Genomic DNA, 23,412 nt, shown 5'->3' with positions numbered 1-23,412 from the left:
GTTTTGTGTGTGTTATTTTGGGAATTATAAAAATAATAATAATAATAAACTGTCAATTTACGACACACCTGTTATGAATATTGTAAATAATATATACTATAGTATTTAAAGGAAAATTTAAGTGTGCAATAATTAAGAGAACCCCCTAATGAACAAAAACAGCGAATGATGATTAATGATTAAAATGAAAGGATACAAATAATAACTGGGCTCAAGTTCAGCGTTAAAATGCCCTAAAGTCAGGGTGCGGGCTGAAAATTCTCAGTAAACGCCTGCAATTTGAAGGCCTATAGAAATCCGAGCATCAATGAAACACTTGAACACCACGCGCTCTGCCATTGGCCACTTTATAGTTACACGATGTCATTTGATTGGCTGAGATTAGTCATGTGGCCATCCACGGAAGTGTGTTCAGCATTCAATGTGTACTGATGCCGCTGCGTAGATTGCCTCATCACAGTTATGGAACCGGATAATGGTGAGTTTTCGGTTAGTTTACTAATTACAGATACGAATAAAGCGTAATATCTCGTGTTAGATTAACAGGAAATCGATTCGCTCCCTGATGTCTTTCGTAATTAAAGCGACACGTTGAGAAAAAGAATAAGACACCCATCATGAATGCTAACCTACTTGTGTGGAACTTGTAATGCACTTTGGTAGTTCACTGCCCTAAAATATTTACACGAATCAATTCTGAGACGACGTATGCAGTGTTGTAAAAAGTAACAAACCCTTCTTGGACATTACAATTACAAAGTACAGGTATGTTTTCAAATAAAAATGCCAAATTATGTTTTCTTCCTAGAGAGCAGCAGCCTGGCCCAAGTGCGCCATGTTATCTTGGTTTTGTCTGGAAAAGGAGGTGTGGGGAAGAGCACCATCACCGCCGAGCTTGCTTTGGCACTGAGGCATGCTGGGGAAAAGGCCGGTGATACTTAACTTATTGGACAAAGAAATTAGAGCACATTTCGATCCCTTAAGTTGTATTACTTGTTTGTACAATGTTGCTCAAATACAAGATGGGCCAAAAATAGGTATGATGAATGAAAGGAACAATGAAGTATTTGAAGGGGATGAAGAAAGGACATTGGAAGGGAGCAAGCAAAGGCTCAGTTTAAAGCTAAGAATAGAATGAATGGATAGAAAGAAGGAAGGAAGGGGTGATATAGGAAGATACAGGGATGTATGAAAGGATGGGTCTCTCTGTCATAAGTGTCAAATTGTCAACATAATAAATTCACATTTTGAGGCCCAGCCTGAACAGCATATTAACTTTGCGTTCCACCAGGTTGGCATCCTGGATGTCGACCTGTGCGGCCCAAGCATCCCGCGGATGCTGAACGTGGGTCATCAAGATGTTCACCAGTGTGACACGGGCTGGGTGCCAGTTTACGCTGACGCGGAGAAAAGCCTTGCGCTCATGTCCATCGGCTTCCTACTGGACGATCCGGACGAAGCCGTGGTGTGGAGGGGGCCCAAGAAAACAGGTGGCGTACATCGAGCGGGGCTCCAAAAACTACCATCATCAGAATGTTTTTGCACTTGAACTCATTGTCGTCGTCTTCCCAGCGATGATTGGTCAGTTTGTATCAGACGTAGCGTGGGGGGAGTTGGACGTCTTGCTGGTGGACACGCCGCCAGGGACATCCGACGAGCATTTGGCCATATTGGAGAACCTCAAGAAGCACAAAGCAGTAGATGGGGCGGTTTTGGTCACCACTCCCCAGGTAAGAAAAACACAGGTGACCTGATCCACTTGAAATGTTACGAGATGTCTTCTCAAAAGCCCCTCATGTTATCTTGCAGGCGGTGTCGACGGGGGATGTCAGGAGAGAGGCGACTTTCTGCAAGAAAACTGGCGTGCGCATCCTCGGGATCGTAGAAAACATGAGCGGCTTTGTTTGCCCGCACTGCTCAGTGAGTGGAATTTTTCACTTTTGTCACAGCTTTGTTTAAAAAAAATATATATCTATTTTGACTCTTTTTTTTTTTTTTTTTTTAGGAATGTAGCAATATATTTTCTAAAGGTGGTGGCGAGGAATTGGCCAAACTTACAGGATCACCTTTCCTTGGTGAGTTAAACAGTATCTGGTGTACTGTGAGGTAATCATTTCCAAGCTAAGTAATGTGGTTTTATTAAATGTATCCGTGTCATCAACAATCAATGAGGTCTCCTATCCAGGTTCCGTGCCCTTGGATCCTCAGCTGAGTGCAAGCCTGGAGCAAGGCAAAGACTTCCTCAAGTCATTCCCCAAGAGCGCCACCTTCAGTGCCATTAGTGGCATTACTGAGACTCTCCTCAAGGGACTCCAAACTGCTGAATGACATCAAGTGTAAAAATCATGTGAATAGGGACCACTGTGACAAAGAAGGCATTGTGTGGACAAGTTCATGTCACAGTATTAAAACTACAAATTAAATGTATTGATTAGTAAGTTGTCTCTGGCTGCAGTCATAGTTTGCTATCGATTGTGAGGTAACTTTTTTCTTGTGAATCTAAATGAGAATTTCTATTCTAAAAGTTGATGACTGTGAAACGGCACAATAGGTCATATTTTCATTTAAAAGTCAGGACAGTCACACACTTGGTGGTAGGGGGGGGGGGGGGTGAATGATTGCCAATGCTCGAAAGCCACTGGAATCTAACTTGAAATCTTTTAATTTGCTTAAGGAAACATTCACGTCGACACATTAGGATAATAGTGGTAATACAGGATCGTACGGTTGACGTGTCAGTAAACCCATTAGAAGTAGATTCAGGAAACGTACTCCGGATCAAACTTTTGGAACACTACTCCAAAAATAAATTATTCAGTCTATAATGGAGCGATTACGCCACTGAGAACTAACGTGGTCTAATTCAACTTTTGACATTTAAACATTTTCGACTAAGTACCTTATTAATAGAGAAAATAAATGCCGATTGAAATCAAGGTTTAGTTCCAATTTTGACATTTTGGGGACATTCCCTTACTACACTGACCACTATTTTTGACTCAACAGTGCAAAAACTGGTTTAACTCACATTTCCAAGTCGACGCCTATGAAATGCTTCACCTGTCATCTGCTTGACTTGCTGAGGTGACTCCTGATGGGACAAGCATCCCTGAAAGTGAGCAACTTCAAATCACTTTCCTGCAAAATGACAAAAAGCGCATTAGCCCACTGCAGTTCTCATGAACAGGTCCGAGGCCGTTTTGAGCCGGAATACGTCTCCCAAAAATCCTCAATCTTCGTAATCCAACAATAACAAAACACTTAAAAAATAAACAAATCCATGCATGATTTAAACAGCCGGAATGTGAGGAAAAGATGAGGTACAGCCACAGATGATGGGGGCGATGGGGAGCGTTTTGGAGACCCGACACTGGGCACACGCACACACCTTTAATGCAAACAGCAGTACTACAGGAAAAACACTGAGAATGTTTTGCGGTCATGAATCGAGTACAGCTACTACACGAAACTCCCGGCCCGACAGCGACACGCTTCGGGCAATCGTAAATGAGGAAACCAACAATTACATCCAGAAGAATTCCAACCACTTAGCACAATTAACCCACAGTGCATTAAACCTATCCATAGAGATATCTATATGTCTGTATATATGTAAATGTATATCCTGGGAAGTTAGGCTTTATGCATTTCAACATTTTTAATGGACAAATTCTTATAAATAAAATCATTGAAGAGAAAAAAACAAAACAAAAATGTCCATTTTACAAATCGATCCTCAAGATTAATGCAATTCCGCAGGAGAAAAAAAACCTGTGCCGCCCTTTGGTCACCTCTTTAAAGACCTCAACTCCAGGCCCCAAATAAGTGATGGGGGGGAGAAATCTTCATCACGCAATTGTTTTGAAACACACGCGCACGCGCACACACACACACAAGACAGACAAATTACTACATTGCGCATTTACAAGTCGACTATCAAATTTGTACACATTGTTGAGACGAGACCGTATCATGGAGCCATTTCAATTCTTTTTTGATTTCATCTCTTCCACTTTGTGTTGGAGAAATTTTACAAATGGACCTCCCCCCAACACACACTCACACACACAATTTACACTCCTCCAGCAGCGACACGTAGGACAGATCTTGTAGTAGAGATGTGCAGCGGGGGGGGCGGGCGGCGTTTATTTCGTGGACAGGATGAGGGCGACGATGAGCCCGTAGAGCCCCAAGACCTCGGCGAAAATCAAGATGAGGATCATGCCCACGAAAAGCCGCGGCTGCTGAGCCGTGCCCCTCACGCCCGCGTCGCCCACTATCCCGATGGCAAAGCCGGCCGCCAGCCCGCTCAGGCCCACGCTAAGGCCGGCCCCCAGGTGGAGGAAGCTCCTTGAACACGGAGACAGAAAGTCGTGGTCAGCACACGATGAAAATGTTGATGGATTCAATGTGCGCAGTAAGTCTCATCTTTTTCTTTAAGTTTGAAGTCCTCAATTACTGTCGCACAAAAAAGGGTTAAATGTTTGCGTATCACATTTAGAATTTTTTTCATTTTAAAATTTTCAAGTAATTAACGGATTAGAAAAATTGGAGGATGAGCGTAAGCAGTGGATCGAAAAATGTTGAAGACGTCCTCATAACATTAAATGTCAAAAGAATTAACACAACCGGTGCTCTTCAAATTGGCGGGAACTTTTTTTTTATTATAAAAAAGGCTTATTTACTAAGAGATTAATCAAAATTCTAAGATGTGATAAATCTGGTTAAAAATGTAATTGTTTGACAGCTTTTAATATAATTTATGATGCTAAAGGTCACAATTTTATCAAAAGCATAATGCTTGAAATCAAGAGATCTCCAAAAGAGTTCATGAGTTTGTGTGTGACAAAGAGTGACTTCACCTCAGATGCTAAATCATCCCTGGATGAACAATGAATGAAGGTTAATGAAATTGCAGCAACGCCATGACTTTGTCGTAGCATTTTTACATCAGCCGCAATACTCTGCCAGAGGCCTCGACCACGCCCAACCTTTTCTACCATTTGACGACGCAGCGTGATATTGTGCAGCCACAGCATTAAGTTGCGACAAAATAGTATGGTTGCATAGAAATCACAGAGATAAAAAAAGTACAGGGCCCAGTACTTTAAACAGTCCATATGTATATGCAAGACGTTGGAGAATTAACCAGCTTTTCCTATCTCTCAAAATGTTATTCAGGTAAAAACAAATGTGATATAAGCAACAAGCTATTTTTAAAAGATTTCATTCTAAAACAGTTAATTTATTTGTACTTTTAATAGCTAGTCATTCTTAAATGTTACTTGAAGCAGTTCGTTGATGTGTTTTATTTTAGTTCTTTGCACTTCATTGCATTCTTTGAAAACTACCAGATATTTTGAATGATATTTTCCACTAGATACTTTTTTATTTTATTGCATTCTATTTAAAATGTTTCATAAAAACATATCATAAGTGACAATTGTTATTCTTTTCATGTAATTTAAGGGAAAATCCAGTATCGGGGTATAACATTTTGTAGGAGTGCGGTGGATGCAAACTCACTTGTAGAGGCTAACCGTCTCTGTAATGCTGTTGGCAATCAGCACGGCTACTACCAGGCCATAGATGGCGATGATCCCCGCCATGACCACGGGGATGATGGACTTCATGATGAGCTCCGGCCTCATCACCGACATGGCGGCGATGCCCGTGCCGCTCTTGGCTGTGCCGTAGGCCGCTCCCAAGGCTGCCGCGGGAGAGGACGAAAGGAAAGCGGTTAAGATTTGCACAGACTAGACGTCACACACGAATAAAGACAGATGTGAACTAAATTCATGTCGCTTTCAGTTCCTCCCCAAAAGTCCAACATGCTGACTTTGGGGAAATTCTGCTTCCATTTAAAGACGGTAGCGTAAGTTTTTCTACACTTCAGTTTGAGCCACACAGAAAATACCACAGACGCGTGCATGCGCGAGAAAAGGACAACTATGTAGTTTCAAAATGAGTAACCAAATACAGTTGGTTAGTAAAATGTCTCCCAGGTGAGGCTTGGCACAACATTGTGAGCTAAACATTACTTTGCACAGAACTCTCTACAGACCCCTTAAAAGCATCTGAAAGGCCTCAAGAGACATCTTCGCGATGCTCTCAGTTTACTCGTTTCTTGTGGCAACGTGTTGAGAGCTAGCACGGAGACGGCCACGCCAAGATGAGCCGCGAGGCTTTCTGGGAAATGGATGTAGACTTACTTAAAGTGTGCACACAGCGGTCGACCACATCCGGCAAGTTATATGACAGATGTGGTCAAAATGAGGTTAAATCATTGTCGAGATGGCCCGCAGCGCTGAGCACTGCGGGCCAACGATAAAACTACTGCCAAATGTTTCTGTTTAAAATGTACAATCAATTTGTGTCTGATTAATCAATTGATAATCAATCAAAAAGGGTCCACTGTGCTCAGATATCCATTTTTACCCGACAGGGTGATAAATTAGCTTTCCGTAACATTATCCGGTGTCAACTCCATTATTTCTGGGCGCGTCATCGTCAGTGGCGCGTGACAGGTAACGACGGAGTCCTCACACATAAGCACTCAATTCAGACTATGAAATGTGTCACGAGTGGTAGTTCCTGCAGCTGCTGCGGTGTGTACCTACAAACCCGAGATTTTAATCCTAATCCCCTCACATCAGGCTAAGAGCTATTACATTTTTTCTTCCTCGCCGATGATTTGCTTTTATGGGAAGCTCCTGTGACGTCTTGTGATGTCAGAGCAAATTTGCTCAAGCGTTTGAGATTAGACGGTTCAGCAGGCGAGGGAGACAAAGAAAACGCTGGCCAATATCGGGATCAGTAGTAAAAATCATCTTGCTTTTGTATAACGATATGCAGGCTGTGTAATGGTGAGGGTGCAACATTTACAGTATGAGTCACGCTGTAGCCATGCGTCACAAGAAGAGAGCTAGCTGAACCATATACCACCTACTGCCACATGCAGAAATAATGCTTTATAAAAATGTGCATGAAAGAAAAACTGCATTGGATTTATCATTTAAAAAAAATACATGTAACACAAACTGTATTAAACCAGTGAAGTGCCAGTAAACGTATTTGTTGGCACTTGTGTGATGTTACGTCAGTTTGTGCTAGCATGCTTTTTAGGCTAGTATGCCAACTATGATGGTGGCTTGTTTGTGTGCGACGATTTAACTAGTGATACAACTTAATAAGAGTTGTTTATGTAACATGGGTTCGTGATGGCGTACATGTTAGATGCATGGCGTTGATGTTTTATGATCCTCCCTGTTTTTGTTCCTAAATTTAAATGGGCGCCACTTATTATTCAATTTTACCCTTTCTGTTTTGTTTCAAAGCATTTTAAAGGCCATCTTTAATTGTTGTAGACATATTGCAAAAATATTAATTTCCAATTTACTTTTTAATTTTCTCAAATCATAAATACATATAAATGTTGCCACTTTCAGCTTGTCCCATCAAAGGTCCCCACAACATGCCATTCACATGATTTGACAGACAGTTTTTATGTCGGATGAACATCCTGACGCTACCCGACCATTATTAATTCATCCATTTTGGAACCGGCAGTGACTGAGAGTTGTGGCACTAGTTGGAAATCGAACCAGTGCAGTATCAACTCAAGCATGTGTCACTACTACTATTAGTGCCCAAAAAATAAATCGCTACTTTTCAATCAAGCAAAGACGTTAAATGTCCATTGCTATTGAAGAGTACATGAAGTGACCTTGGGCAAGCACGGTGAGTGGTCCCGATACCTACTATCAGAACAAGATGGCTTATTCTAGCTAAATAAATTGTAAAATCCAAAAAGCATACATTGTGTTGACTGAAGCGGAGTTGAAGTACTAGCTAATGTCACTTCACTACGGCATAAACTTCGGAAACCCTAATTTTTAAAAACACCTACATTCATTTTAACACTTCCACTTCCTCCCCCAATGTGCTCAACCCCCTCGCCACACAGCTCCCAGGATGCTTCCAGAATTCTTCAGTTGTCACTTCTCTACACTACTTCTATCGAACTTCTGATACTTTTTGTTTTGATGTCGGAAACTACCTTGACATCCAACAATAATTCTTAAGGAGGACTATGTAGCCTTGAGTTGTGTCAATAATGTTTAAAAAAAAAAGGGGGGGGGGCTTGACAATCCATAAAAAAAATAAAAATAAAAAACATACATGATGAGATGGCCTAAAGCTCCAGTAAATTAAGCCCAAATATCAAATATATATATATCATTATAATACTTATAATATAAGTATGTTCAAGTGTACATCTTTATGCAAGGTCACGTTTTACAAATCAAACAGATGGAGTATGTTAAGGTATGCCGAGATTTCACAAGACCAGTCAGATGGCTGGTACGAGTCAGAAGGCTTATCATGTGATTGTCATGTGACTTAGTGTCATTCCTTTGAGCAATAAGGAAGTTACCCCCCCTGAGCAAAAGAAATGGCACAGTTCTTACAGTACGTAGAAGATGAGTTACATTACATATTTAGTCAGTGGCTAACAGTTTTTAATAAGTTTTAAGAAATTGACTCTGTTTCAGATTAACTCCAGTCAGAAAGAGACTTTATAAGTAGGCTATTTTAATAAAGTATTAGCTACAGTGATATACACCACAAACTATGCTGCAATTATGCATATATAACTTAAAATATGTGATACAGCAGATGCTGCAATAATTGTTTACTATTTTTGGTATACGGAGAAAGTCATAATGCAAACTGCAATAGAAACGTCATTAATGACACACAACTTTATTTAAATAATTATTCTGACGTTCCACGTGGAATCTGTGATAAATCTGTGAAATTCGTAAAGCCATTTAAGATATCTACTTTGTTGTTGTTTGTGTATTATTAACCAGTGTGAATATTGCTACTATGACAATTTATTTATTTTAAGTAAATATCAGTCTAACGTGAAGCTAACTTAGGTAGGTGCACGTCATCTGTTAGCTTTAGCACAGTTAGCTTAAATGCCTGTCGTGTTGGAGCATGCAATTATGCGATAAAAGCATTTAGGCAGGACACGACTGAACCGAAAGCAATTAAATGTTTTTTATAAAGACGAATTCGGCAACCAACTACATTTGAGAGCTAGCCTAAAGACCAATATCGTCGTTGTCATTTCGACTTACCGGACGCTGTTGGCATAAAATGACATTAAAAAACACACACGTCGCCATTTTGTGGACAACAAATTAGTAACAAAAAATATAATTAAAAAGAAAAGCTTGAGTGGTAGTTACCGCTGAACACCATCGCCGCAGAGGCACCCATCACAGCGAAGAACGGGGAGTATTGGGGACTTTCGGACGACATTGTTCCAGACAAGATGTAGAAATAAAATCAAACTAAAAAACTAGAAAATGAGGGATGTGACGACGTCGAGTGAAAAAGGGAAACCCAGGCGAAGGCCCACAGGCTTGGGCTGGAGGAGGCGGATTACGAAGGGGGAAAAGAAGCGTCTACCTAAACTAGCAGTTGGTTGTGTTGCGACTCAGTCACGACTCTAGTGATAAATACCCGGCGCAGAGGCACAAAATGGCGAAGCGGAAAATATCACCTGACCAACCTCGAAGTTATCAACATGGCTATTTATCTTAAACCAACATTTGTTAATAACGTGGCCTTTTACAGAAATGTCCAAAAACAGCTTTTTAATATTAACTCAATCAACCCGCTATTGTAATGGGAATAAAATGGCAATTATCGTGGCTCATTTTTTGAAGGTCACCCCTATGACGGAGTCCATTTGGTACAGTCCGCTGCAGGCTTCCTTTGATGTGCGTTGACCGTTTGGAGGCAGTAGCAGGATTCAGGGAATTTAACATCTTTATTGGCATAACCAATTAACAGGATATTAATGCAATTACATTCGTAGTTCGCAGTCGTATAAGCACATAATTAATCGAAAATAATAAAGTATGTTATGCAGGATTTAAAACCTTTATTAGTATACATTTTAAAGAACCTAATCATGCGATGAAATTAAGCAGTGGTTCTAAACAAATAAAATAAAAACAAACATTAACAAGTATGTCATGCAGGATTAACACTTTCAATGGTATATTATTTATTAACACAATGGAAATGTTAGTTTGCTCAAAACATGAAATTTAAAATAAAGACAAATACACTTATAAAAAATGAAATAACGATAATATGCTATGCAGGATTAAATTCATCGCCACGTGTGTTTTCTAAAAACATAATATCAAATTCAGTGCTGCCATGAGATACGCGTGTCCCAATTTATGATTTTTCTAGACCCGAGGCGCCATTTGGATAATTTTTTTTTGTGCTTTGACTTACGAGCACTAACTTGAGATACCGCAAACTCAACTCAACTTACCTCATAATAAGTAGCAGTTTGGCATTTTGTGAGCAATTATTAAAAAAAAATAAAAATCTATTTAAATCCACTCCCAGTTGAAGTTCACTGTCAAACTAAAATGCCCCGCTAGCTTAATGCTAACACATAACTGAAAATGCCATAGACAGGCTAATGTTCGCATCATAGTCGCAGACAAAGTGTTATAACAGATAATTGAACACAGTCGAGCAACATTATGCAGACATGTAATGTCAGAATACTCACACGAGTATCCTGTGAAATTTTTTAATTTTTTTTATTGCGGCTTATTGAGCCACTGAAAATAGTGGTGACTCTTCTTTTAGTTTGTATGAGCATGACTGCATTATACTGCCCCTGGTGGCCAAAGTGGGCACACTTGAGGGAGCAGCCAAATGAATAGAAAAACAAACAGTTTCTTTCTTTACATTTTCCTGATAAAAAAAAAAAAAAAACACATTACAAACTGTCGACATATTCTGTATGATTGACTGAGCCGAATGGGAGGATATCTATCACTCCACTGCACATGTGTTCACACTATCCCAGCATTTTGCACCGGGACTCAACAGTGCAGCTGCGGGTGCTTTGCAGTGAGCTGTGACATGCTGCAACGTGGGACACAGGAGTGAAAAATTTTGAGGCAGCGTAAATGTTGGGAGTGGATGAGAAGGTGGGGGTGGCTGCTGAGAAATCCCCTCTCCTCCAGGCTCAGAGAGGGGATGGGGAACTAGTGTGTGCGTCAGAACTGGCTTGTTCCTCCCCGCGCCGCCTCTTCCTCCCATCTCTGCAGCCCAGTCAGCACTAGACAAGCACCCCCTCCCCCTTGATGTCACAGCAAAGCCCTGTCACACGTGATGCCATTTAGCAGAAAAAGGCCTTCTATATATCCTACAATATGACATTTTTAGTCCTAATGTTAGGGTATAATAATCAGCTATGGACAGACAAGCTGGCATTTATAGTATATTGAGAACCTTTGTAAAGGGGAAACGTGACAAATTCTCACAAGGGCATGATGAGGTCACAGTGCAACCCCCCACTCACATGACAGGAAGAAGCAATATTATTTTGGATCGTCTACCAAGTCTTAAATCCCTCGTTTACTTGTGTGTGTGTGTGTGTGTGTGTGTGGGGGGGGGGGGGGGGGGCTGTTGCAGAAGAAGCCCATCTCAGTATAGGGTTAAGACATAAGCATCTTATTGCAAGGGCTGCAAAGCGTGGTCTCCAAGAGATGCGCCAGACCAACACCCAAAGCAGCAGGCTAAATATAGACGCACACGTGTGATTAGCAGGATCCTCAATGAAGAGAGCAGCCTTGGAAGGCTGGAGTCAACGGCACTTATCGTAAAGAGGGAATTACTACGCCACTTTTTGCCATCACCTATATCACATCTCACAGGATGCATTACGCTGCCACACCCGGTGCTAATAAAATGGCTGTTTTAATAATGATGAGTTACAATATGGATGATTTAACACATATTGTGTGTACTAAAACAATAGATACTGTTTCAACTGTGGTCATATTAATAAATTAAAAAAATTTCTCGAAATGGAAACAGTGAGGCGGATGCTAATTCTTTAGCAATACATGCCTAATGTTCTTTATTTATATTCGATTAGAATGCTTAAACTTGTAAATCTCAGTAGCTCATGGGCTCCCTCTAGTGGTGCACAAAAGTATCACTGAATTAAATGGCTTATTTGGTGCAATTATTATTTTTTCTTTTATGTGCAATACATTCTATCAGAATTTTTGTTTCAGGGCAGATTTTTAGCTATGGTAAAGTGTTAATGGTCAAATTGTCAAGGATATGGATAATTTTAACACTAAGAATGAAAATGGCCAATCATTACTGAATACAAATTCACTATTTTGAGGTAACTGTGGATGTCTGTGTAAAAATTTCCAGTTTTGCAGTTCAGTCAGAAACTTCCTCAAAGACAACAAAAAATAGAGGTGAGTACATTCCTTCCCTCACATGCACGCGTCTATTTTCATTGCGCATTAACACAATTCGGAAACATCAATACGTTAAATGGGAATCAACCCGAAATAAACAACAACAAAGAGCATCTTATAAATAAAATTGCAGTAGCAACCAAGAGAATGAGTTGTTAGTGAGGGGGGATTAAAGGTTTACATTCTAGGTCAGATGACTTTAAAAAGGCATCTGGCATACTTGACTTGAGTAAAGGGGGGAAAAAAAAAAAAACAAGACGTCAAGACAGTCGAATGAGTGCTGTATTATACCAGTGACTTTTTAATTAGACATTTAACCACACAAATGTACAAATAGCATAAAGTTGCATAAGTGTGAGAGCATTTAACCACCAACAGGCCACAATTCTGGGCCCTTGTAACCGTTTTACACAAGGACGGAAAAAATCCTAATGGTAAGCAGGAGATAAACATTTATTTGAACCCAAATCATCAAATTTCTGATGTTCATAACAAAAAAAAAAAAAAAAAAAGAGCAAAATTGGCTAGCTTAGCTGTCACTCACTCGGCAGCTTTGGCATAAACATAGTGCAAAATGGCAACACTGAAATTCATCACAGATACAAGCACAGATCACATGGATTCAGTCGGAGCTCTCACGTACACATGAACACAACTTCAGCTGACTGAGCGAATCCATTTACTTTTATGACATTTCAACCCTGTTTACTAGACATTTAAAAACGGTTAATGGCTGTGCATATCCCAGATATAAACATACTAACATGACCAGATCTGGTGAGTGATTTTTTTTTTCTTTTCCAAAGTTTTTTTTAGGACTGCACTTTGTTTTACTGTGAATTTGGCAGTCTTGAGAAATGTCACACAAAACCAAATCGACATTCTGATCTACAAATGCAATTGCTTCAGCTCAACATGCGTACCAACACACCACATGAAAATGTACACATTTTTAAACCAGTTATAAACACTTCTACATACAAAAATAGAAAGAAAAAAAAAGGAGAGGGATCACATTTTATACATGATGAAATGATGTTCATAAATACTATCATGGATTAATTTGTAGGACGGCTGAAGTTAAATGTTTCCACCTAAAACTTGAACATTTCCAAGGACCTACACTTTTATGCCTTTCAGTGACTCCTCCAGTCCCTATCGCTGTTGTAACCTGCGGCTAAACCTCCACATCCCAACTGAAGCAGGACGTTTTGTTGTCAAGTTTGCCCATTCAGCTCTTTGCCGGAAAACAGCAAACGTGCTGAAATTTCACCCGAAAGCCGAATATCCCAAAACTTTTTTGTGAGCAGTGCTTAATGATGCAGTTGTATAAGGTGGGCGTGACCTTATGTGGCCATGGCGTCCTGGAAGCCCCACGATTCCAGCAGGGACACCTGGAAGCTCTCGGCGCACAGTGGCGGGTTGTCGAACGTTGTGCAGCAGCCGGTGCGCCCGTGGTTGAGTTCCGAGTCGATGTAGAGAGCGTTGCCTTCACCGCCACCTGAGAGCAAAACGCACAAACGTTGGTGCTGATTGGCAATGCGGCGTTGCATCCGTTATAAGCAGCGTTATTTACTGCCTTTATTGAACCAAGGCACACATTTTACATCGAAATAATCTCATGGCTCCACACAAAACAAAAATGCCACAAAAACTATACAGTACTACGCACTTACTCAAAATCTGGACTCATTTACTGTAGTCGAACACAGTCTTGGATTTAGACTAGATTTGGATTTAGTCTTCGATTTAGAATAGGCCTACTGTGATTTTGGATTTAGACCAGTCAGACTACTGCAATTGCGATTTAGATTATTTTTTAGATTTAGTCTTAGATATAGACTGGTCTGAGACCTACTTACTCTTAGACTTAAGCCTTGGATTTAGACTATACTTGGACTTCGAATGTCTTGGACTTAGCTCACTTTTAGACTTAAATTTACACTTGACTTATTTAGATTTTTTTTTTATTTAGTCGTGGATTTAAAACAATTCTGAGACTTACTTAGATTACTCTTAGATTAGTCTACTTAGACTAGTGTTGAAGTTTTAGACTTAACTAGATCACTTTTAGAGGTTTTATACTTAGACTAGTCCGAGTCCTACTTAGATTAGTCTTGGAACTGGACTAGTCTTGGACATGACTAGATCAAGATGATCTAGTCCAAGACTAAGAGGTCTTGGAATTATACTGGTCTAAAACCTAGATTACTCTTCGATTTAGCCTTGGATTTAGACCAAACTTGGATTTAGAACAGTCTTTTTTTTTTTTTACTATACTCTATTTAAATTTACACTTGACTTATTGGGTATTTAGATTTGTTTAATTGGCTTTGGATTTAAAACTATTCTGAGATTACTGGTAGTCTTGTATTTTAGACGAGACTTGGACTGTCACTTTCACGAGTGTTGGACTTGGACAAGTCTCGGACTTAACTAGATCACTTTTAGAGGTATTAGATTTAGGCCTCTCTGAGTCCAATTTAGATTAGTCTTGGAATTGGACTGGTCTTGGATTTAACTAGATTACTTTTAGAGGTCGTGGACTTCGACAAGACAGAAAACTACTCTCAAACTTTGTCTAGATTTCGACTAATCTTGAATTTTAACTACTGTTGTAAACTTAAGTTTGACTTTGCTTACACTTGCATTTAGATTGACCTTGATTACTTTTAGTTTTAGAATAGTTTAAGACTATTGCATTTTCTAAGATTAGATCTTGGATCTTTTAAATTCAATTAGACCATTTTTATCCGTTTCGGTTGCTAAATCTGGGACTGTTTAGTAGAGCACAAAATTATTTAACCCCCCCCCCCCCCCAAAAAAAAAAGAGCACAAAATTTTTATTGTATTGTATAGCAAAAGGTGGCTACGCATGTTAATTGTTCCTTCTGCCATCTAGTGGAGAAGCATTAAATAGCTAAGCCTGTATTAAGATGTCGCTAAACAGCCATTATTCATAGTAAATAATAATTTTCAGACCAATTAAGTGAAATAGGATGATTTCCCACAGTGGTTGTGAATCACTGCATAAAAGACTGTCCTGCCTGTCACTCACCTACAATAATGGAGTCAAAGTTCCCAGCCATGAACATGGAAGTGTTCCTTGAGTTGAGGTTGAAATGGCGGGCGGACAGGAAGGGCGACAGCTCGCCAAGCGGCTTCTCTGGCTGCTGCAAACTATTGCTGTCAGAGTTTTGGCCCTCGGAGGGCTCGTCGTCCCCGTGACCCCGATCCTTAACAGCGGAGGCTAACTCGGGGTGACGGATCACCACCCACTCATAGCGCTCCATCTCCGGTTTAAGCTGGCGACAAACAATTAGGATTCATTCAGGGATTCGCCAGACACTTTATTAGGAACAGTCCTGCATTCAAAACTAGTTACTCTCTGCCATGTTGACAATGAGGAAGTGCTTTGAACAAGAAAAGACAATTAACCGAGTTGCTTCATGCTACCTATAAACCGCCAATTCCTGATATCAGTCCAGCGTCTTACTATGGTGACCCGATGAAACGCAACCGGATCAGGTTACAGACGATCCGGATCTTGCCGTGCTTGGACACGAATGCGTAAGATGAGCGCATTTGACGGCGTGCGCAGCTCTGACAGCTCAAAGCTGTGGCGAGTAAATAATTCACGCAGGGGGCACATCTGAGACATAATCTCGTTTCTATTTATAGTGCAGGAGACTCGCTAATGCACCACACAGACTGGTTAATTTTTTTTTTTTGTTCAACATGACTTAGCAAATGGAGTCTTTTTATGCAAATTGACGCCAATAATGTTGAACTCAAGAGCATGTGAAACCAGAGTGGACAGCACCCTCTGCTGGCTATAATGAGAAAGTGCAGTGCTTGCCAGCAGAGCCACATACATTAGATTGGTGAAAAACAATAACGACCACAATGTAATTTTTTTTTTTTACCATGTCATTTCTGTCTAAACCTTCCCTATGCAGTTTAACAAAAACAATATTTGTAAAATGAATAAAAAAATGCTTGCGAATTACCGGTAGGTTAAATAAATAAAACTAACCAACTAAACCAACTAAACCAACTAACCCTGAAGACGAAGCACTCCCCAGTGCCAAAGAAGCTCAACTTGTTGCCTCCCCTCTTGCGTTCTTCCCAGTCAGTAGACAGGAAGGCTCCGCACACCTGAGCCCAAAAGAGCGTTGGGATAATTCACTCATTTGCATCTGTCAACATTTTTAACATTCGTTTTTAAATTTGCTGCCTTACATCGCCGTCGGTGGTTCGGATGAGGAGCAGCGTGGGTTCGTAGCCTTCACAATGCTGGTAAAATCTGTGTGTGGAGGGGGGGGGGGTGGGGATACAGTAAACTTTCTGCAAAGACCCACTTTAGATTCAACACAAATACCAATTATATAAATACACACATGCTCCTAAACTAGAAGCACTGCACTTAACTAATTTGCTCCCCAAAACGTATAAATACGTTCTATTTTAATTTTAAGTGTCCCAAAGACGTATTTATACGATCTTTAGGTTTTTTTTACGCTATAGCATACAGAAGGCTTCGATGCAGCCTCTGAACTGCAGAGAACGGGTGCAGCAATGGTAGTAATTACAAAAACAGTCACCAGGTGACAGCAGAGTATAAGAAATCTAAGTTCTAAACAGATTTGTGAATATTTTTTTTTTTTCCCTCAGGAAAGCTCAGTATTGTTCATTCGATTTGACATCATCATTGCTCTCTTTTTTTTTTTAAATAATAAAAAAAAAATATTTTTTTTATACATATATACATATATATATATACATATATATATATATATCGATTTGTGAATAATGATGAAACTTAGCTATATTCTAATGCTAATTTGCCGCAAACCAGAAACAGATAGAAATATACTTTTTTTTCCTGATGAAAGAAGAGACTGTAATCTTTCTTTTGGTAGTTCCATGTTTTTTTAAGCAATAGAACACGATATTCTGTGGGCCTTGCCAAATCTGTCAAAATCCAGTAAAACAGCCAGGAGCGAAGGGGGTTGCTTCAGTGAAAATGGCTGGGAGTGAATGAGTAAAGTAAAAAAAAAAAAAAAAAAAAACTCAGATTTTTTAAATTATTATTTCATGTTCTTGACGTACTTATTTTGCTCCGTCTATTTTGAAGTGCAGGTGCCCAATTTCCAATAAAAAAAAGTAGAGACGCTGAAATGTACCGATTGAGGCTGCAGCCATGTGTGGAGGTGGTGAAGAGGAGCTGCGGTTGGCACAGGGCGAAGCGCTCGGGGATCCACGACCAGATGTCTCGCATCTCCTTAGCGCTGACGATCTCCGAGGAGAAGGTGTCCGGGTTAAGTGCCAGCTGCACGTTCCTCCTGGGGACGCCGCAGGAAGAAAAACACAGGAAGGGGTGCTTAACTTACAGTCCTGGTGAGTGGTTTGAGTAGCAACTAAAGCAGTGATTCTGAAAATTATTAAATCTTTTTTTTTTTTTAATTAAATTAAAATGTATTATTATTAATTATTATATATATTGCATGCAAGCAACATATAAAGACAAAATAATTTAATATAAGTAACTAAATGAGCTCAGATTTCACAAATATTTACATTTGTGACCAAATTGAGACAAGAATACATTTTTGCGTGATATTTATTTTTGGTAGTGAGCCATGATTTATTTATTTTTGCTAATGTACTAAATGATGTCCTTGGCTCAACAACGACGGGAAACCCTGCACTACTGTATATGGAAAAAAAATATTGTCAAACATTTTTGACATGAACTACAACAAAGCAAGCAGAGTTGATTTGATTGGTTTTAGCTGCCAACGGGGAATGGACTACATATTTTCTTCCATTTTCACTTCCTGTAATCACCAGGTGTTGGACTGGTTTGTCCATATAATGTCATTTACAATTGTGGTATGAAATCTAACCTAGAGTAAAAGACAACACATATGAGATAGGAAAACAATGAATGGAGATGGTAGAAGAGAGGTGAGAACCCACCTCGATCTGACCCAAAAGGAGAAGCGAGTGAGGAGGAGATGGAAAATTGATGGAAGAATGGGAGCAAAAAAGAAAAAAGAAAGAAACAAGGAGAGAATGTGAGACAGGAATATGAGAACAAACAAAAGTAAAACTAACACATCAAACTCACGCTTATTTTACAAACATCTTTTGTTTGTTTTGTAGCCCATCTTTGTAATTTGGCATCAAATATTAGCATTTAGCTAGCAGATTTGTAAGACAAAAATACATGGTTTGGTTAAATATTTTGGTGTTGAAATATACATTTCTTGTTTTGCGGCAGATTTGCAGTCAATTTCAACTGGAGTGGTGAATAAACAGCTTGAAGCAAGCACGCTTCGCCTCTTATTTGAGACGGTGAGAACTTAGGAATAGGCGTGTTTAATAAATTCAAATAAAATAGGGATGGACTGATGATCAATATTTGGCATTTTGACAAATATCGGCATCTGCCTTTTAACGAATCTGAAGGCCGATAAAACCGATATCTCACGGAGCGGTGAATGCTTGCGAACGTAGCGAAACTGAGGGTTTTGATCAGGATTTGTAGGATGTTCACAGACAAGTTTTTACTTTTCACAAAACCATTTCGAACATATTCAAAATCCCAAATTAGCTATATTTGTATTTCCCATGCATTTATCGCTCGGTGTGACACAGGAAATTGTTCATTTATGGATTTATTTAAATTTCCACTTTATATAAAAAAAATATATACTGACACTGGGAACTCTACACTTTATTTAAAAAAAATAAAATTAAATTAAAATAAAATTAAGAAATTGTCAAAATTTTGGAAAACTTTATCTCCAGTAGAAAACTTTAAGGAAATATTTACTTGCTTAGTTTTTAACACATGCTCCCTGCAATTTTTGTTAGAAATTTTAAACAAATTCTTTGTATGCTTAAGATTAAAAGATTTTTTTTTTTTTTAAATGTTGATAATATTTTCTCTTTTACTGCAAATGAATATCAGCTTAAAATATCAGTTATCGGTCTCCTTGACTACTAATAATTGGTATCTGTCTATCACTAAAATAAAAACGATATAAAAATATTTGTATTTCCTCTCTCCCCATTGTGGGTGGGGTCTGAGGCTTTTTACTGTGTTTGTTACTGATCACATTTCTCTGTCATACCTCTTCTGCTTGACAGTGATGCCCTTTTGTTGCAGGGACTTCTCATTGGTGAGCTGCAGCAAGGTGATCTCCTTGCGGCTCAGCAGCCGGATGGAGAAGGCCTTCTCCAGCAGCTTATCAGGCGCGACCACCGAAGCGATCCCTTTGACGAAAGCCTGAATGTCCGACCTGACTTTGCCGGAATCCTGCTGCTGGTCAGCCAGCCCCGCCGCGGCTCCCGCCTTGTGTTTCCGGTAGAACTTGAGTAACGCTATGGCCACGCGGTACAGGATCTTGTAGCCCTCCACCAGGTAGACATCGAGGACGCGGACTATGTGGCTGAAGGGCAAGTCGCCGAGCACCCATCGCTGCCAGTCCGAGTAGACCTCCAGAACATCCTGGGCCGTGGCCACGATCAGTTTATGCGCTGGTGCGCAGTACTTGTTGGCCAGGTCCCCGAAGGTCATGCAGCCGGATTCGTAGGCCAGAAAGGTCTGGTCCAGGAGCCGCTTCCCGGGCTCATTGCAGGCGAGTATACGGCTTACGTGCTCGAAACACTGAGCCTCGTCTGCGCTAAAGTGCAGCAGCAAAGAAGTAACGGCCGGGAGGGACGGGCAGTGAGAAATATCGGGGAACTGACCAGCCACGCAACTGATTATGCGATGGGCGGAGCCAACTGCGTCGGCTTTCAAGCAGTAGCGCGGCACGGGGTTCTCGTCCACAAAGTCCGGCAGCGGGATGTTGGAGGACGGCTTCTTCGTGGCCGCGCTTCCCATGAGGTCTCGATAGACTTCCGCGTCCGGCGTGACCGTGCGGCAGGGGATGCTTTTGATCAACTGCTGGTACACTTGCGCCCGAAGTTTGTGATTTTGGGCCCAGTAACCCTGACGAGCCAGCTGCTTAAACTCTTTCAGGTCCTTGCAGTCCACCTTGGCGGGCCCGCTGCTCTTGGCCAGATCCCCCATCTGGGTCGAGTCCACAAAGGTGTCATAGTCCTCTTCAGCCATGGCGTTACTAAACTACTCCTCCACACAGCTGATCACTGGCCTATTCGAGTTAGAGCCCCATGACTGTCACTGTAAAAAAAAAAAAAAAAAGAAAGAAGGGAAAATGAAAAATTTGCAGAGATTTTTAGAGCCAAGGATAGACATTGTTTAACTTAATTTGTCTTGAAATGATCTATTTATGACAAAAAGTATCTTTGTCTTCCACTAGAATGTAGAAGATAAAATTAACTGGCAGGGTTTCCCCCAGTGCTTCATAGGCCTGGTGGGCCGCCTTGCTTAGCAAGTTTTTTTGGTGGCTATGGTGAAACATGACATTCACTTGTTGCTATTCAAACAACAGAATAATAGCTTAAGTAAAATTGTGATTAAATTGCAATGTGATCCTCATTTTTTTTTTGGGCGATTTTTCTGTCATATACCAAATACTGTACATTGGATTTTTTTTTTTTTTAACTTCTTACTGCCAGCTGGTCACAGTAAATGTTTGCTATGAAAGAGCATAATCCAATCTATGGGCATTTTACAGCCAAAAATATCTGACAATTAGATCAAGTAAATCCGTGATGTGACTGGAATGCAAGTTCTCACGAGAAAGCGCCGGTCTATGAAACATCTTAATTGGTCAAGCTCAAGTTAAAGCAAGCATCTCCGGAAGCGTGGCAAATAGGAGATCAAGTAGCATATGCAAAGAACATCCTTTAACGTTGCTTTAGCGCTCGTCACGTGGAGAACGAAAGAGCATGTCCAAAGATCAGTTGCAACATACTCAGAAAGACGCCGTCGTAAACACGCTTCATGGTTTTACGCAACAGGCCGACACTGAGAAAATCTGCTCTCGCTCATAGTTAATTGCAGACTTTGATCCTTGTTTAACTCATTTGAGACATCTTATTCACTTAAACTACAGTAGCTTGCTTTTCCACATGATCCATGTCAGAAAAATATCTTTCCACAAAGCGCATCAATTGTACTTAAAGGAAGGCAAGGGAGATTTTGTGCTATTTTGAACAAACAATCATGAGGGTCCACTTGTCAGACTGTAATTGAGTAACAGGAGCGCACTTCTCATGCATGTAGTTTTATTCTAAGTCTTGCTGATCTAGACAAAAATTTGAGATCAATTTCCCTTGCACTCAGCTAAGTCAAATGCAAAATAACCTCAGACAAGAGAATCATAAAATAAAAAAAATGTACTTAAAAAAAAAGACAAGAGGGTAAATACACTACAATTGTCAATTAAAAGATTGTTTAAAATAAATTTTCAATCAGTAGAAGAAATTAGTTGGCATTTAAATTTGTACTTACATTATTGTCGTTTTCTCTGGCCCTGAGGTTAAATACATTTCACAAAAAGCATCAATACATCTACTTTTTCTGCACACACAAAAAAATCGAACGAAGCGTCTGTAACTATAGCTTGCATCATCAAAAACATATTAATTCATAAAATCTAAATCGTGATCTTCAAATAATTATGTAAGGTGCATTTAAAAGAAATCTGTCTCAACCTCTTCCATTCATTCCTGCCGGGTTAGCATTGTTAGCATGAGCTAACCGCCAGCTGCCTCTGTGACAAACGCCACCACAATCTAACAGGCACAGCTACCTACGACCCCACACATGCACACGCAAACCGTGGACATAACCATTCAGATATTAAAATAACTTCCTAAAAATGTGTCTGCTAAGGGTTTAGCAACGGCTAGCGTAAGCGCCCGTGTACCTCCACACGAATCTTGGCAGCGCGGTCGTCTTTTTATTGTGACTTGGCGACAAAACGATGCACGTAGATCTCAACCCGAGCGTCAGGAAGGAGCATATATGCTTCTTAAGGAGACTAAAGGTGCAAAAAAAATGCAGACGTTGCTCTTACCTGGATGCGGGAGATGTCTTGAGACGTCAAGCGGAATTTAGCAAGTCGCCTCGCGCATGCGCATTTGCTCCAAAGCGGCTCAGCTGCATGGAAGCTCAATTTGCAGTTGCGGGACAAGCTCAAGAGCTCAAATGGATTGTTTTCATTGGGACTTATTTTCTTAACGTTGAGACCAAAAATCCCAAGACCATACACATACTAGAATTTCTCGCACATAATGCAACATATATATATAGGCAGGCTACTTGTTTACCTCCAGACTATCTAAATGGATTACAGTGGGACAGGAAGCACTCTAATAGGGTAACAAAACCTTCCTTTGTGCTGTGGTCAAAGCTACCACCAAGACACAACCGCCCAACACATGACACTTGTTACTGATGATTAAATTGTGGAGAACCTCCGTGCCACTTGCAGCAACTTATGTCACACAACTATATGACATCGTTTATTTTGTAATACTGTAATTGGAAGAAGTACATCTGGTCAAGCCCTTCAGGTGAATGTATATGATATTTCCAGCCAGCCTTCTATAACAGTATCTGTGAGAAAATATGTTTGTCAAATAACTACAGTGGATTCACATGCCAGGTTTTTGTGTTAACAATGCAAAAATAAATACAAACGCACAGAAAAATGTCCAGTGTGATAAAAATTCTGAAATGGTGAGTGCAGGTGGTGGTATGCATGGTGTTTAACACGACTTTGTGATTAGTTAATTCTGAGCCACATCCTCAATTTTTAAGGGTGTGTACACTTATGCAACTTTTTTTTTTTTTAACCTATCGATTCTGTTTCAATGGAATTGTACAGGTTATAGTTTACATTAAAGGTAATTTGTTTTTGTGTGGAAACTATTTATCCAGGTCTCATTTTTTTTTTAACAGGGGTGTGTAGACTTTTTATTTTCACTGTCCACGATCAAAATGAGACTTGTACAGATGGCATTGCATCAGAGTACGTACATGCATTGGCGTTTGCCCGGCGATTACGAGGCATTTGTGTTACAATGTCATGACTGTGCATGCGTACGTGTGAGAGGGAAAGCGAGGACAGATGGTACGAAAGCCAGTAAGCCT

General features: G+C 40.2%; 3 protein-coding genes across 4 annotated transcripts; 1 reads left to right on the top strand and 2 right to left on the bottom strand.

Moving 5' to 3' along the window:
• Nucleotides 1-386: 386 nt before the first annotated feature.
• On the top strand, nucleotides 387-2,438 carry nubp2 (nucleotide binding protein 2 (MinD homolog, E. coli)). The gene is made up of 7 exons (XM_077550320.1): nucleotides 387-478; nucleotides 809-927; nucleotides 1,292-1,490; nucleotides 1,573-1,730; nucleotides 1,810-1,920; nucleotides 2,006-2,075; nucleotides 2,186-2,438. The coding sequence occupies exons 1-7, from the start codon at nucleotides 463-465 to the stop codon at nucleotides 2,326-2,328; spliced, it is 816 nt and encodes a 271-aa protein (XP_077406446.1). The 5' UTR covers nucleotides 387-462; the 3' UTR covers nucleotides 2,329-2,438.
• A 208-nt stretch (nucleotides 2,439-2,646) lies between these two features.
• atp6v0cb (ATPase H+ transporting V0 subunit cb) lies at nucleotides 2,647-9,547 on the bottom strand. The gene is made up of 3 exons (XM_077550321.1): nucleotides 9,261-9,547; nucleotides 5,527-5,710; nucleotides 2,647-4,350 (listed from the first exon to the last, which is right to left on the bottom strand). Exons 1-3 carry the CDS (start codon nucleotides 9,331-9,333, stop codon nucleotides 4,146-4,148), a joined length of 462 nt encoding a protein of 153 aa, XP_077406447.1. The 5' UTR covers nucleotides 9,334-9,547; the 3' UTR covers nucleotides 2,647-4,145.
• A 3,059-nt stretch (nucleotides 9,548-12,606) lies between these two features.
• Nucleotides 12,607-22,431, bottom strand: tbc1d24 (TBC1 domain family, member 24). Of its 2 annotated transcripts, none has more exons than XM_077551712.1 (7): nucleotides 22,334-22,431; nucleotides 19,475-20,529; nucleotides 17,519-17,677; nucleotides 16,575-16,638; nucleotides 16,395-16,490; nucleotides 15,391-15,637; nucleotides 12,607-13,833 (listed from the first exon to the last, which is right to left on the bottom strand). In XM_077551712.1, exons 2-7 carry the CDS (start codon nucleotides 20,458-20,460, stop codon nucleotides 13,679-13,681), a joined length of 1,707 nt encoding a protein of 568 aa, XP_077407838.1. In that variant the 5' UTR covers nucleotides 20,461-20,529; nucleotides 22,334-22,431; the 3' UTR covers nucleotides 12,607-13,678. The 2 variants fall into 2 exon arrangements, with proteins under 2 accessions (XP_077407838.1, XP_077407839.1); XM_077551713.1 differs by lacking the exon at nucleotides 22,334-22,431 and adding an exon at nucleotides 22,184-22,317.
• Between the last annotated feature and the right edge of the window lie 981 nt (nucleotides 22,432-23,412).

The sequence above is a fragment of the Vanacampus margaritifer genome, chromosome 18, assembly GCF_051991255.1.
Source record: "Vanacampus margaritifer isolate UIUO_Vmar chromosome 18, RoL_Vmar_1.0, whole genome shotgun sequence".
Classification (NCBI taxonomy): Eukaryota; Metazoa; Chordata; class Actinopteri; order Syngnathiformes; family Syngnathidae; genus Vanacampus; species Vanacampus margaritifer.
The sequence above is the reverse complement of the archived record's forward strand: the minus strand, read 5'-3'. Positions and strand labels throughout refer to the sequence as shown.